The sequence below is a fragment of the Eumetopias jubatus genome, unplaced genomic scaffold (genome assembly GCF_037043125.1).
Source record: "Eumetopias jubatus isolate StellerSeaLion01/CBP00866 unplaced genomic scaffold, mEumJub1_p1.0 scaffold_7, whole genome shotgun sequence".
Lineage (NCBI taxonomy): Eukaryota > Metazoa > Chordata > Mammalia > Carnivora > Otariidae > Eumetopias > Eumetopias jubatus.
Window position 1 is genome coordinate 43579395 of NW_028274813.1, and position 14416 is coordinate 43593810.

Consider the following 14416-nt stretch of genomic DNA (forward strand, 5'->3'; position numbering starts at 1 on the left):
TCCACCTGAAGCTGGAGTAGTGGGTCTGAATACTGGATTCCTGCCTCCCCCTTTCTGTGGCGCACAGCACTGCTGCACAAAGTGCACAGCACATGACCCAGAACCCCCCTTACAGAAGCTCTAGAACAACAATGCCTATCTTACCTTGTCCAAGAGCTGCAATTAATCACTGTGTTCTAAATTATGTTGATCTGTATGGCTAATGAGATCTGTTAAAGCGCAATGAAAATTAGAGCAAGTCTGAATAATAAGCATCCCTTTATTTGCTGACGCCATTACAAAAAACGGATTACATTAGCAACAAAAAAGTGTTTTCTTGAAGTCAGAGGCAGTTACTCCCCAAAATGTTAAGTAAAACAGTGTACAACATCAGTATTAAAATGTTAAATTTTATATTGTCTTTACCACTTTTGATCTTCTGAACAATTTTATTGAGCAAAATAAGATAAAAGATTACATGTTTATTTTATCTTCAGGAATGTAAAGGTCTAATTATTCAAACAGTTTTTATTATAAAACTAAACTCTGAAGGTGTCTACAGAGTTGGCTTTTTTTTTTCTCTCTTTAAATCAGTAGTCTAACAAGGATTAGAAAAGACAAAACTCTGTTCAGTGTTTCTGACAAAGTAGAAAGGGTGAAAACATAAATAAGGCTTTAATTTGGCAAAATATAATACAATGCCTTCTGTTATCCTTGAATGAACAGTTTCCCAGTTACTTCACTCTGTAAAAGATCAGAAAGAAAGAAATTCATTTTAAAACAAGAAACAAAAGGCAATCAGAAGACATTTGTCAAACACCAAAAATACATATTCTATTTGATCTAGCATGGCTCTTTCAACCAGGATCAAAGCAATTATACTAATGGTAATCAAAAACAAGAGAGAAATCACAGGATTCAGAAGCTTTTGAGGTGGATTTAAAAATATGAGTGAAAACCTCAAACCAAACAGAATAATGTGGGGATTTAAAAATACTATTAGAAAATTTAAGAGAACATTGGGAATCCATTTTTATTAGTTCTTCTCAAGAAAATATAAAGCTAATAAAGTGAGTAGCACTGAAATTTACAACTCTCCCCCATGAATAAAGTTTCAGACAGAAATTTTCTGAGGTCATGGGAAGCTTTCCAAGTCAGATAAAATGACTATAAGAAATTAAACTTCAAAAGTCATTAGAGAGACTAAAAAAAGACTTAACCAAATGCAACATATAAATTCTGACTGGATCCTGGTTTGGAAAAATAGCTAAAAAATACTTGCGGTATACCTGGGGAACTTGAACATGGGTTTAATAATAGATAATTTTATGTAACTACTGGTTTTGTTTAGATGTGATAGTGGTTCTATGGATTTGTAAGAGAATGCTTTTGTTCTTCAGAGATGCATTCCCAAGTGCTTAAGGATAAAATGTCGTATCTGAAAGTCACTTTCAAACGGTTTGACATTAACCAAATACATATATACATGGAAAGAGATGAAGCAGGTGAAGGATGTGCGAGTGTTGCACTATTCTTTCAACTTTTATGTGTGAACTTTTTCAAAATAAAAAGTCGAGAAGAAAAGAATGAGAAAGTGGAAAAAGCCAAGTTATCACTGGCTATCATGTTCTCTAATTAAGAATAAGATTAACGGTGGATCAGAAAGTGTACACAGCCCACTGGTACAGGACGCTATTGAGTGCTATGTAAACACACCACCGAAAATGAAAGCCTGAGCTACGTGATAGCCAAGTGTAAAGTGTAGAAATAAAAGCTAGTTTTTATCTGGAACACTAATCCTTATACTTCAGTACCGCTATAAAAGAACATCTTTCAGAAACGAGGGACAACATCATAAAAAAAATCTATTGGTCACATGGAATAGGGAGAGCAAATACATACAAAACACATACACAAAACTTCACCTCAATTTTTTCTGGATAACATTAAGAGCCTCTCCAACTCACTACTGACAAAATACCAACTTTAGGACACAGTCAGACTTGACAAAACAAACGGTTAAGAGGCTGGCAACAAAGGATTAGACAGAATGAGGAGGAAAAAAAAAGCAAGAAAAAGAGGTCAGGGCACAGAATGCCTGAATTAGAGAACAAAAGTACTGATTAAGAGTGCAGGCGTTGGGCAAAGACCACCACAATTTAAATCCACCCAGTTACTAGTTGCATGACCTTGGGCAAACTATAGAACCTCTGTGGGTCTGTTGTAAAATGGAATAAAAAACCAAATAATACCACCTACCTACCCACTGCCCTGGGTTGTTGTGAAGATTAAGCAAATGACCACAAGTCAGAAGCCTGCTCAAGCTTAGTGGGATACTCATAAAGTGCTGTTAAAATAAACCTCTTCCCTCCACAGGATTCCATAAACTGGTTCCAAGGGAAGAGAACCTGAGTGTTATGGTCTGAATGTTTGTGCCCACCCCAATTCATATACTGAAATTCTAACCCCTCAGTGTAATGGCATTTGGAAGTGGGGCCTTTGGAAGACTCCACCATCATGAATGGGACTAGTGTCCTTCTAAAAGGGAGCCCAGAGAGCTCCCTTGCCCCTTCTGCCATGCACGGACTGTCAGAAATAAATGTTATTTAAGCCACCCAGTCTATGGCATTTTTGTTATAGCAGCCCAAACAGAATGGAATAATGAAATCTTCTGATATGGTCAGACATACAGTTTGAACACTTAGAAGACAAGCAAATATGAAAGAAACGTAAGGAAAAATAGATATCTGGGAACAAAAAAAAGCATACTATCAAGTACTAGTGTTGTTAGTCCAAAGCTTAAAAAAAAGAAAAAAGTATCTTAATTCATACAAAGGAAGGGAAGAGGTGACAATCTTCTTTTTTTGGGGTGGAGAGATAAGAGATGGATAGGAAGACTTCCAAAAGAAAAGAAAGGTTAAGGTCTTACAAATTAAGGATATAAGATCAATACATATACCCCCTACAGCTCAGAGAAATGCTAAGTAATGAATATTAGGATTTAGAAAACTAAATAACTGCATATCATCATCCCATTTTTGCCTTTCAAAAACTGTTTTTCCCTTATCAAATATGTATAGCATTATTTTAAGCAATTCATATGTATTTGTGGTATATACTAAAAAGAAGTAAGTTTCCTGACATCAGATATTAGCCTATTACCCACATTTCGATGATTAAACCAGCTATATTTCCAATTTAATCATTCGGTAGTAGTAGGTTTTTTTTGTTTGTTTGTTTTTCTCATCCAATACAGGTACTAGTTTTAAAAGAATTCACAAGAGGGTGCCTGGGTGGCTCAGTTGGTTAAGCGACTGCCTTCAGCTCAGGTCATGATCCCGGAGTCCCGGGATCGAGTCCCGCATCGGGCTCCCTGCTCAGCAGGGAGTCTGCTTCTCCCTCTGACCCTCTTCCCTCTCGTGCTCTCTATCTCTCATTCTCTCTTTCTCTCAAATGAATAAATAAAATCTTTAAAAAAAAAAAAAGAATTCACAAGAGGGGTGCCTGGTTGACTCAGGTTGTTGAGTATCAGACTCTTGATTTCAGCTCAGGTCGTGATCTCAGGGTCGTGAGATGGAGCCCTGTGTCAGGTTCCGCAATGGGCATTGGGCCTGCTTAAGATTCTTGCTCTCCCTCCCCGCTCTGTCCCTTCCCACCACCCCACCCCCCTAAAAAGAAATAAATAAATGAATTCACAAGACAGAGAATGTATCAAGCAAAAATGATGGCTGAAGTTCAAAACTGGGTAACAAAAATTTATTTTAAGATTTTATTTATTTGAGAGAGAGAGAATGAGAGATAGAGAGCATGAGAGGGAAGAGGGTCAGAGGGAGAAGCAGACTCCCTGCTGAGCAGGGAGCCCGATGCGGGACTCGATCCCAGGACTCCGGGATCATGACCTGAGCCGAAGGCAGTTGCTTAACCATCTGAGCCACCCAGGTGCCCCTATTTTTTTTTTTTTTTAAAGATTTTATTTACTTTTTGTCAGAGAGCACAAGCAGGGGGAGTGGCAGGCAGAGGGAGAGGGAGAAGCAGGCTCCGGGTAACAAACATTTAAAGGGTACAAAGAAGGCTGTGGGGGCACCTGGGTGGCTGAGTTGGTTAAGTAACTGCCTTCAGCTCAGGTCATGATCCCAGAGTCCCTGGATCAAGTCCCACATCGGGCTCCCTGCTCAGAAGGGAGTCTGCTTCTCCTTCTGACCCTCTCCTCTCATGCTCTCTCTCACTCTCTCTCAAATAAATAAATAAAATCTTTAAAAAAAAGCCAAAACAAAACAAAGAAGGCTGCGGGAACCAAGGAATCTGTAGGGAGGGGTTACCACTGCCAATGCCGGGTAGAACCTATAGAAGAAAGAGTTCTCAAGTGCCTAGTAGACCCTGTCTTCAGACAATCCATTCTATCCAACCCATTCTGCCCTTCACATTGCACTGCTGATGCTCAACCACCTTTTCACCTGCCAAACTTGGACTTACATTCATTAGCTGACCAAAGAGTTATCACTTAGGGGAGCTGCCTGCCAAACAACAGTTCAGTTTTAGCTGTGTTGCCAGGATATACATACTTAACAAGTTGCTACAATTTCATAAATCAGGAAGAAAAAATCTGAAAAATAAAAGTGTTATACTACCAATAATCAGTATAAGTCTCAAATTTAATAGGAAAACGACCAATGTGGAAATAGGTTCCTAAGACTTAATATGAGCAGACACGTGTTTGGGAAGAAAAAGAATTATTAAAGAACACCTATGAGATGCTGGAGAGATATTACCGACAAGGTTGAAAGGCATGGGGTAATAAGTAATCTTACAATTTTTTAGGCTCTCAGAAATGAAGCACTTTCCTTATCACACCAAGGCCTATGGACTGACTTCAGCCTATTTAGCATATTTCATAACTACTTTCAGTCTCTTATACTGGAAATTTATACTTTCTTATACTTTCCGTATCAGGAAATCACTAATGACCTCAGCAAAAAAGTTTTCATTGGAATGGCATTCTAGAGTACATGGAGCTGTTAATAGCAATTAAAGAAGTAGATATTATGAGAATAGTTTATTTTAAGAATCTCTGTTAAACAGTGATGTAAAAAAAAATTAAGGTGAGGGGTGCCTGGGTGGCTCAGTCGTTAAGCGTCTGCCTTCGGCTCAGGTCATGATCCCAGGGTCCTGGGATCGAGCCCCGCATCGGGCTGGCTCTCTGCTCATCAGGAAGCCTGCTTCTCCCTCTTCCATTCCCCCCCTGCTTGTGTTCCCTCTCTCGTTATCTCTCTGTCAAAATAAATAAATGAAATCTTAAGAAAAAAAAAATTAAGGTGGTAACCTGAAGAAAGGTTAAAATAAGACATTAGAGCAGGTTTTCAAGACTGAACAGAAGGAGCATGTGCAGGGAAGAGAATAAGGCTGAAGACATGGAAAAGAGAGTTACCAGTGATGCAGGAAGCAGATTATTTTCTAATTTAGAGAAGGGAAGTAATGTGGCAGAAGTTTAACTACAGGCAATGGAGAGGTTAGCTTACCAAGGATAAAAGATTAAGGTATAATTATTTTTGCGGACAGGTTAATAGAATGAGCTGGCTTTGTCTACAAAATCTTGTGGAGCTAACTGACCTGAATAGCATTTTAAAGGAGAGTTTATGCTAAGGCAGACGAGATGACAATCATTCTATAAAAGTGAGATAGAATGCCCCTATAACCAAAATGGCAATCCATCCAACTTTTCCAGGACACCTAATATATCTGGAGGGCAATAAAATTTCATAATATGGTTTGGTTAATGATAGGTTTATTTATCTTCAATTAAGACTCTCACTTTAGGAGTTAAAAAATAGGATTTCTTTGATTACCTTATAAGCAGACTTAAGTAAAAACTCAGTTTCCAATTTAAAGAAATTGTGATGACTTGATTTTCAATTCAGCATCTACCATCAGTAAAAACATTACAGTCATTTTATTTTGCCAAGTCATTACGAAAAAAAAAAAAGAAAAAATCACACAGACACTTTACCCGAACTAAGATCAGGATCAACTAAAGAAGTAGTTGCCCATATTATGCAACAAAACCTAGGTAAACAAGTCACAAGAAAGTCTGTTTTTTAAGAAGGTCAAAGGAGGCAAAAACAAAAGGTTTTCCCCCCTCCAAGCTGCAAGACCAAAATATGAAAGAAATGGAAATAAAACTCCAAGAAAGCTAAAGCTGTCATCTGCAGGTGCTGAGAGAAAGAAAGAGGGACTACTTCCAGGAGGGGAATGGGAGCTCCCATAGTCCTGGTAAACCCCCACTACAAATACACTCACACACACTCTGTCAACCAGCCATAAACAGACAACAGTACTTCAGTTATTCTTACCTAATACCTGGTAGTGTTCTTTCTCCTTTGTGAGCTGTTGGTTTACTGCCTGAAGCAACTGCTGTAACTGGGTGACAGTCTGATTTAGACTTACAGACATTGTCTCCTTCTCAGAAGACTCCTAAAAAGAAGAGGAAAGCGATAAAAAAAACTCCAAACATGAGGAAAAGGCATTTGCAACCTAAAACAGAAAGTATTTTATTGTTTTAAATACAAACATGAAAAATCTTGAAAATGACATAAAAATTAACAAAAACCACATACAGAAACAGTATTTGCTATCTAGTGATGCAAATTAGGTTGCACCAAAGAAAGCTATATTATGTCACTAGGCCAACAAAGGCAAAAATCTAGACCCTGATTTAGTAGTTGTAAATCCATTTCTCCTTTGAGAAAAAAAAAAATCTGCCAGACACCAAAGGAGAGCACATTTGTAACAGTAAAAGTTCACATATCTTGAGGCCGAAGTGCTAGGCAGCACTATTTTAAGTGCTACGCACTATTCTAAGTGTTTTAGATAGTAACTCATTTATTCCCATCAACAATCCTTACAGGATTGGTACTATTATCAGTGCCTTTCACAGATGGGGCAACCAAAGCACAGAGAGGCTACAGAAAGCTGTCCAGAGTCACACAGCTACTAAGTAGCAGAGTCAGGATTCAAGCACAGGCAGTCTAACAAAGTCCACATTCTTCAGCAATATACCGTAATACTTCCAACACAAACATTACAATTAATGTACTATCTTACAAGCTAAAGTGAAAACAAACATTAATAAAAACAGTGCATTTCAGAGATAAAATATCTGGAAGAAAAGATGACCTTCAGTAAGAATGCAACATAACTGATGGAAGTACATTACAAAGGCATTATTTTTTAGTCAGAAACAGATCTAGCACATTTTTATTCTTCATGTAATTTACAAGGTAATTAGCTAGAGATGTGGGGTAAAAGAAAATGCATACCATTTCTGGGGAAACATCACTATTCTCAATAACAGTAGTGTCTCCAGCAGCTTTTACGATTTTTGACTGGATAAGATCCAGCGACTGTTGAGCCTGTAAGGAAAGCAACATGGTAGCCTCTAAATACTACAATGGAGTATTACGAGGGAAAAAAAAAAAGTGATTTTCTTACATATTTTTTACAAGATTAAAGCTCATCTCAAAATACAATGGAAAGCCAATCTATTCAGTTTTTTCCTCCAAAATTAAAAGTTTCCTCCTTGACCAGATTATAAAAACATATGATGTTTTAAAAAGTTCAAACAACAGAGAAAAACGTATAAAGAAATTAAAAGAAGAAATAGCCACAGTTGATATTTAGGTTAACATTAGTCTAGATCACGCATCAGCCAAATGTGGCCACAGCCTGTTTTTGTATAGCTCACAAGCTAAGAGGGGTTTTTACATTTTTAAAGGGTTGTGTTAAACACACAAAGAAGGGTATGTGAGAGAAACCATATATGCCCCACAAATCCTAAATAGTGGCTTTGCTCTGACCCTCTTGTCCAGATCCCTCTTATATACATACAAGTGCTAGCAGAAAATTTGGGCAGAAAAATTCATATAAATGGGCTTTTAACATACCTATTTTATACTTGCTTGTTTTACAAAGTATTTTGTTAACTTTTTATATCAATAAATATTTATGTACATTTCTAATCAAGTGTTGCACAGTATTTCTGGTCTACAGATAAGGGGCAGTCACTGTCTTCTACTGTTGCATTAGCAATCATAAATAACATGGTACATCCATATCTTTGAGCACCTGTTTAATATCCTTAATACCTGAGACATGGAACTGCATGTTTTATATTTTGATCAAGAGGTCAAAAATTAAAATCACCTATCAAAGTAAGTCAGATTGCTCATCCTTGACAATGTATCATGAACCTACTTCTGAAACAAACATCCTGAGTTCTGAAACAAACATCCTGAGTTCACATTTTATCTACTGGTTAACAGTAACGCCAAAATAATTTGAAGCAATTCTGGATTCCTACACTTATTTTTTCATCATGCTAAACGTACTCTTAATGGATTCCTAGACTTTTACGTAACAATTAGAAGCTGTATCATACAAAACAAAAATATTTCTTTCAACTTTTAAAAAAGCGACTATTTGTTTTGCTAATGACTCCCACAAACACAATCATAGCTCTAAAGCAGCTTTGATAAGCATATGTGACTTGCACTATTGAAACTATCTAAAAACAGAATTACAAATAACTTGCCATCCTAATGTAGAGAGTAAGAAATGTAATCTTAAAAACTCCCCATATATGAGATTAAGAAAGTGTATTTCCACAAAGAAATAAATGAAAGGAACAAATTTCTGAAACATCAGAGGTTTACACATTTTGAATCTATAAAAATCAAAAGAAACATACTTTGTAAGCAACTACATAAGAAAAGCCCTACAAAACAATACATGGATGTAACCAAATTTTTAAAAGAGAGTACCTTCAATTGCATTTAAAACTTAATCTATACTTTATAAAGCAATTACTTATATAAATGTGTTGAAATAATGAAGCAAATTAAGAACAATTGAAAAACAAGCCAAAAAGTTTAGTTCAAAAAATGCAATTGTAGAACAAACATCTTAAATTTATAAACACATTAATATGCAAAAAAAAAAAATCCAGAATTTGCAGTATGTTTACTTAAGATTCAAGGCACAACATAGCATGATGATATGGCATCTTCAAGACAAGCAGTGTCTTACCTTATGCAAGTCACCAGCTACCTTCTGTCTTTCACTTTGTTCAGTTCTAAGCTTTGTGAGTGTTTCATTTAACTGTGTCTTTAACTGTAAAAATAAAGGAACACCACAATTAACTTAATTTGCATCCTTCTTTGATTGTGCTGAGACCTCTAGAAGAATGAATGAGAAAGAATGGGATTGCTAACAGTTATTATGCACAGTGGATTAGCCAATATGCTGCACCAGATGTATAGAAAAGCTAAGCAATGGAGGTTCCCATCTGGAAAGCTAAATATAAGAAAAGCTACAGAAACAAACGAGGGTTCAGAGTAGAAAACTGTAAATGTAAAAATAAAACCATCACATTCCAGTAAAGTGCCTTTTAAAAGTATTACTATTCACTATTCATAAAGTACTTCATTCATATTTTAAATTAAAAGGCAAGTAGCCAGAAATTTTACTATTTAGTTTTTTAAGGTCTTCTGACTTATACAGTTAACAGTCAATTGTGTAATATTTTAAGACATTAAATGGAAGATTACAATCCAGTAAAATGAAACTTCAAAAATTTAAATGTTGATCATCCTTTAAAACATCACTAAAGAGATCAGTGCAAGACCACAAGGGCCTAATTATACAAAAAGCAGTTTTTTTTATTTTATCATGTTATGTTAAAGCGATATCTTAAGATACAATTCTCAAGAACCAATTTGTCCAGTTATAAAGTTCTATAAGCTCTAGTGCCAATATATAATGCCTCTTCTCATGATAAATGCTCCAATTAAATATGAATGAGGGAAATGGACTACACTGACAATAACTTTCTTATTAAATTCATCAAGTTAATTGATTTTGCCTCACACCGACAGGCATACCATCCCAAACAGTTTCTGGAGATCCAAAAGGGAGAGATATAAGATACTAACCTTTCAAACTGGAGAAGGAATTAGTGAGGGACATTCCATTTGGAAATTTTATTTGGGGAACTCTATCTAAATACCCAAATGCTTCAGTTTTTGTTCTTTCACTTAACTCTCTTTAGTACATCAGAGAATTATTCCTTTGACCCCCAAACATACAATGTATTATATAAGCAAACAAAATTATTTTATCTTAAAATGTGGCAACAGTTATCCTGAGCAAACAAACAGAAAGACTAAAACAAAGATTACAAATTCAAGGCAAAAATAAGAAACAAATACCATTTAAAATGGCCCCTTAACAGAAGTAAAGAGGCAAAAATACAAGAGAACATTAGGCTGAACTCAACCATAATCCTATGGGTCTGATGCTACCACTGGGGTCAGCTTTGACCAAGCACCAAAGTTAAAAGTAAAATCTCCAACAAATGGAGTTAAAAATGACTTTTTAAAAACACATTACAGGGTAAGGCTTATAGCTTATAGCTACGGCCTAATCACAGTCCTGATGTGTGCAATATATAAGCATACGTATAATAAAACTAGTCACACATTGCAGTGGCAATGATTCAGTTAAATAAAATGAAGATAAGTAAAACCAAAATTTTATTTCAAAAATAAGAGGGGGGGCTCTATGTGTACTTTTCAAAGAGCCCTACCTTGAAAACTCATTCCCATAAATCACTGCCGTAATATACAGAAGACCAACTACAAATGAATGAGTTAAGAAGTTTTCTTTCTTAGTACACACAGCAGTACTAAGAAAGTTCCAAACTAGGCAGGGTTAACTTGGGGTAAGGAGAAAACTAACTATAATCTTCCTAGAGTTTATTCAGATACTTTCAATTTAGTCATGTGTTGTAACAATTTTTCAGTCATAGAAAGACAAAATGATTGCTTGAAACATACAATGAGCTAGTCATATTTATCTAACAGCTAAACTTGCCAGGAGGAGTGTAAATTTCCAGAAATTTTAAGAATGGGAATACAGGGTACTCTATGTCATTATAAGGCATTTAGCTAACCTTAGTTATAAGTTTTAGAATTACTATGTTCTAAATGTTATGCTGATGAGAAAGAATTTCACAAGCTTTTTGTTATCTATAATCTATAGAAAGACCAGTTAAATTAAGAAGCTGGAATGAATTATTGCTGTTGAATGAGGAATACGTATCTTCAACCTTCAATAATTTTCTTCCAGGTTAGAAAATAAGAGGTCCAGTTAACTATCATAACTCTGAGAAGAGAGTCTTCACAATTTAGGCAATCTTTATCTATTTGTTTCACTTCTTTATTCACTAAAAATAATGCTGTCCAAGGAATTAGGTTTTATAAAACATGAATTTCTTTCTGGAAAAGAGTTGCAAGCCAAACATGCCATTGTTAGGAGCTAAGAAAAGAAGGATCATCTTAGTCAAGAAAAGAAAGATCATCTTAGGAGTCATCAGAATACAAAGATTATCTTAAACTTACAAAAATGCCAAGCTAAAGATGTTAGCAAGGAGAAAAGGTTTGGATGGTTTCTCCACATGTCAACACAAGTGTTTTCAGAGCCTACTTGATACCCAGTGGAGAACAAGCTTCTTACCAAATTTAGCTCTTCATTCTGTCTTACTGCTTCAGAATATGAATCATCAAGTTTTTTCTGCAATTCAGTCAACAGATCTTTCAGCTGCAATGAAGTTTAGAGTTTAAGATTGATCTCCTTATGATATCCCATGTTTTGTACGCTACTTGGAAGCTCTGCCACAAACAACTTGTACTGAAATATTTTATCATTATTATAAACTTAATTTAAACTGAGAAGCAAAGTCAAAAAAATTCTAAGTACCTCTCTGACTTCTGTAACATAGGTAGATCGTTCAATTTCTGCCTTCTCTAGTTCCATTTCCAAATGCTCTCGTTCTCTTCTCAGCTAGCAATGCAACAAAGAAGGAAAAGTTAACACATTTAAGAATTCCTTTCATGATGCTCCCCAACAATGGAAAGTTATTACACTTAAAAATATAACACAGTATCGTCTCAAACACTACCGAAGATAAGCGTAACAAGTGCATCATTAAAGAAATCTTAAAACACAGATCTTAAGACAATGCTTAATGCTAAAAATGAGTCCACAGGTTGTAAGTCAAGCAATGAAATAACATACATTTTCAATGTCTTTATTTTCTCTTCTTAATTGCTCTAGCTCTTGTTCTGAAGATGTGAATGACAACTGCATCTGAAATGTGAAACAATTATATGACCAAGTAAATCAATACAGAGCTTCTATCTTGTAGAATTTTAATCAGACTCTTCAGAGGTTTTGAAATGCATCTCATTTTAAAACCACACTGAGTTTCAAAAGACCCTGAAAATGAAAGCAAGACATTTAACTTGATTTAAATTGTCGTCAAAACCTATCCCATTGGCATGATATTATATTAAGGCCCAGCTAGAAGTGCTTTTTTTTTTTTTTCTTAACCACCAACTACTAACTGGCTATATTTAATCCCCAAATGCATTAACATAGAATACCACCAGCAATGCTAAATTCTGCACAGGTTGGCCCAGGAAAACAAGCGAGCAACAGAGGACACTCTTTACTTTCCCTTTATTATATTTTTATTAAAGTATAATTGGCATATCATATCCTGTTAGTTTCAGGCGTACATTATAGTGATTCTATACTTTCATACATTACAAAATGATCCCCACAGTAAGTCTAGTTACCATTTGTCACCATACAAAGATGACTACCACACAGATGACACTCTTTACCACAGCCAAGTAAATGGGAGAAAAATTAGGACTGCCCAAGAACATTCAGATCACATGAACAGAAGGACTCATTAACTTTTTCTTGAATACTATATCATGGGTCACATATCAACATTGCAAAGCTTGCTCTGAACCCCAAATTCTTTGCCTTATTTTATCACACAGTAGTTCTACAACTTCCAAAGCATTTTACATTCTAGATCACTACCTTAAATCACACCCTAAACTACTGATTCTCAAACTCGGGTGGGCATTAGAATCAGTTGTGGAAGCTCTTTAAAACACAGACTGCTGTTCCCACAGAGTTTCAGATTCAGAAAATCTTGGGTGGGGACCAAGAACGAGCATTTCTAACAAGTTTCCAGGTTCCTGATGCTGCTGGATCCAGGGCCCACACTCTTGAGAACTACTTGCTCTATGCTTTTTTAGATACCTGTTTAATAGTCTTCTGTGATTCATCAACCTTAACTTTCCATTTATTTTCTTCTTGCTCCACACTTCTCTGTAGCTTCTGTAAAATTCCTTCCTACGGGCAAAAGTATAGTTGTTTTGAAAAATTCATGTTCTAATGACAAGATAAACTATTTAAGCCACTAAGGAATAAGTTAATAATTTAAGAATAAAACCAAAATGTAGATTAAAAATCATTTCCTACTGTTTCTGCTAGGACGGATTTATATTTTTCACACTCGAGCTGTAACAATGTGTGCATTTCATCAGCTTCTTTCAACTTGTGCTCTAGAACCTACGAAGAATGAAATAAAGAAAAATTCTCTAGTTTTACCAGTTTTCTGTGCTTCAAATTTGTTGCAATATTTAATGCTATATTATGACAAATGGTTTCTGTTTTATAGTGAGACACTACATTTCAACCTTCTTAAGCAGCAATCAAGTTCAATGACCTTTTTGGTCTTTTGGTCTTTACTAATAAAACTTCCTGAGTCTGATTACTACAAAATATATTACACAATTTATAATAAATAGGCTTACTACTCTTTAGCAGGATGGTAAAATCAAAGCAGAACCACATGTGAAGTCAAGTCACAACACCTATGCTACACACACATGGAAAAGAGGATTTTATTCATGCCACTTGAGATACAAAAAAATCTTCCAAATTTCAGCAAAGATAAAAACACATCTAGATTCTGAACACTCTTAATGAGGTATCTGGGGATACTTTAGCAAACCAGTCAGTTTCTACCTACCTACCTCAACTGATCTTTACCTTTTAAACCCAGGCTAAAAAGAGAGTAAGAGATAGTTAAATATACAGTTTTAGAAATGATTACAATACAGAGTTAAAGAAACAGCAAACATTAGCTTTGTATGCTTATCAAATGAAATGAAGACTTGTAACATTTCTATCAAAACTTATGCAAAATGAAATCAACTTCTTACACTTTCTCAAAAGGTCATTATTATTCTACTCATAATATGTACTTTATCTTTCCAAGCTCTTAAAGACAATTCTGATTTACTTCTTTCTTCCATGTCTGGTTACAACACAGATACTTCATTTCTTGAACTGACCTTAACCTCCTCTGAACCTGAAGTTTCAGCCACACATTCTTTTGCCTTCTTTTCAAATCCACGCAACCATTCACTATAACTCTGTAAAAAAGAAAAGTCAAAATAACCAATTTCCAAAAATATCTAAATGAAATAGGTAAAGCATCTGAAACAACCAAATTAGATGA

The 14416-nt window shown here is 35.4% G+C and overlaps 1 protein-coding gene across 9 annotated transcripts in view; it reads right to left on the minus strand.

The window, feature by feature from the left end:
- Positions 1-241: 241 nt before the first annotated feature.
- KTN1 (kinectin 1) overlaps positions 242-14416 on the minus strand; it is a 116125-nt gene continuing 101950 nt past the window's right edge. For 4 of the 9 annotated variants that reach the window (XM_088024581.1, XM_028111315.2, XM_028111447.2 and 1 more), the window contains 11 exons: positions 14250-14330; positions 13372-13461; positions 13150-13242; positions 12106-12177; positions 11788-11871; positions 11545-11628; positions 9058-9141; positions 7293-7385; positions 6327-6447; positions 5823-5897; positions 242-723 (listed from right to left, as the gene is read on the minus strand). In XM_088024581.1, coding sequence (XP_087880707.1) covers positions 5860-5897; positions 6327-6447; positions 7293-7385; positions 9058-9141; positions 11545-11628; positions 11788-11871; positions 12106-12177; positions 13150-13242; positions 13372-13461; positions 14250-14330 — 840 coding nt within the window. In that variant the 3' untranslated portion in view covers positions 242-723; positions 5823-5859. The remainder of the gene's footprint in view (positions 724-5822; positions 5898-6326; positions 6448-7292; positions 7386-9057; positions 9142-11544; positions 11629-11787; positions 11872-12105; positions 12178-13149; positions 13243-13371; positions 13462-14249; positions 14331-14416) is intronic. The other 5 variants (XM_088024582.1, XM_028111611.2, XM_028111693.2 and 2 more) reach the window with 2 other exon arrangements.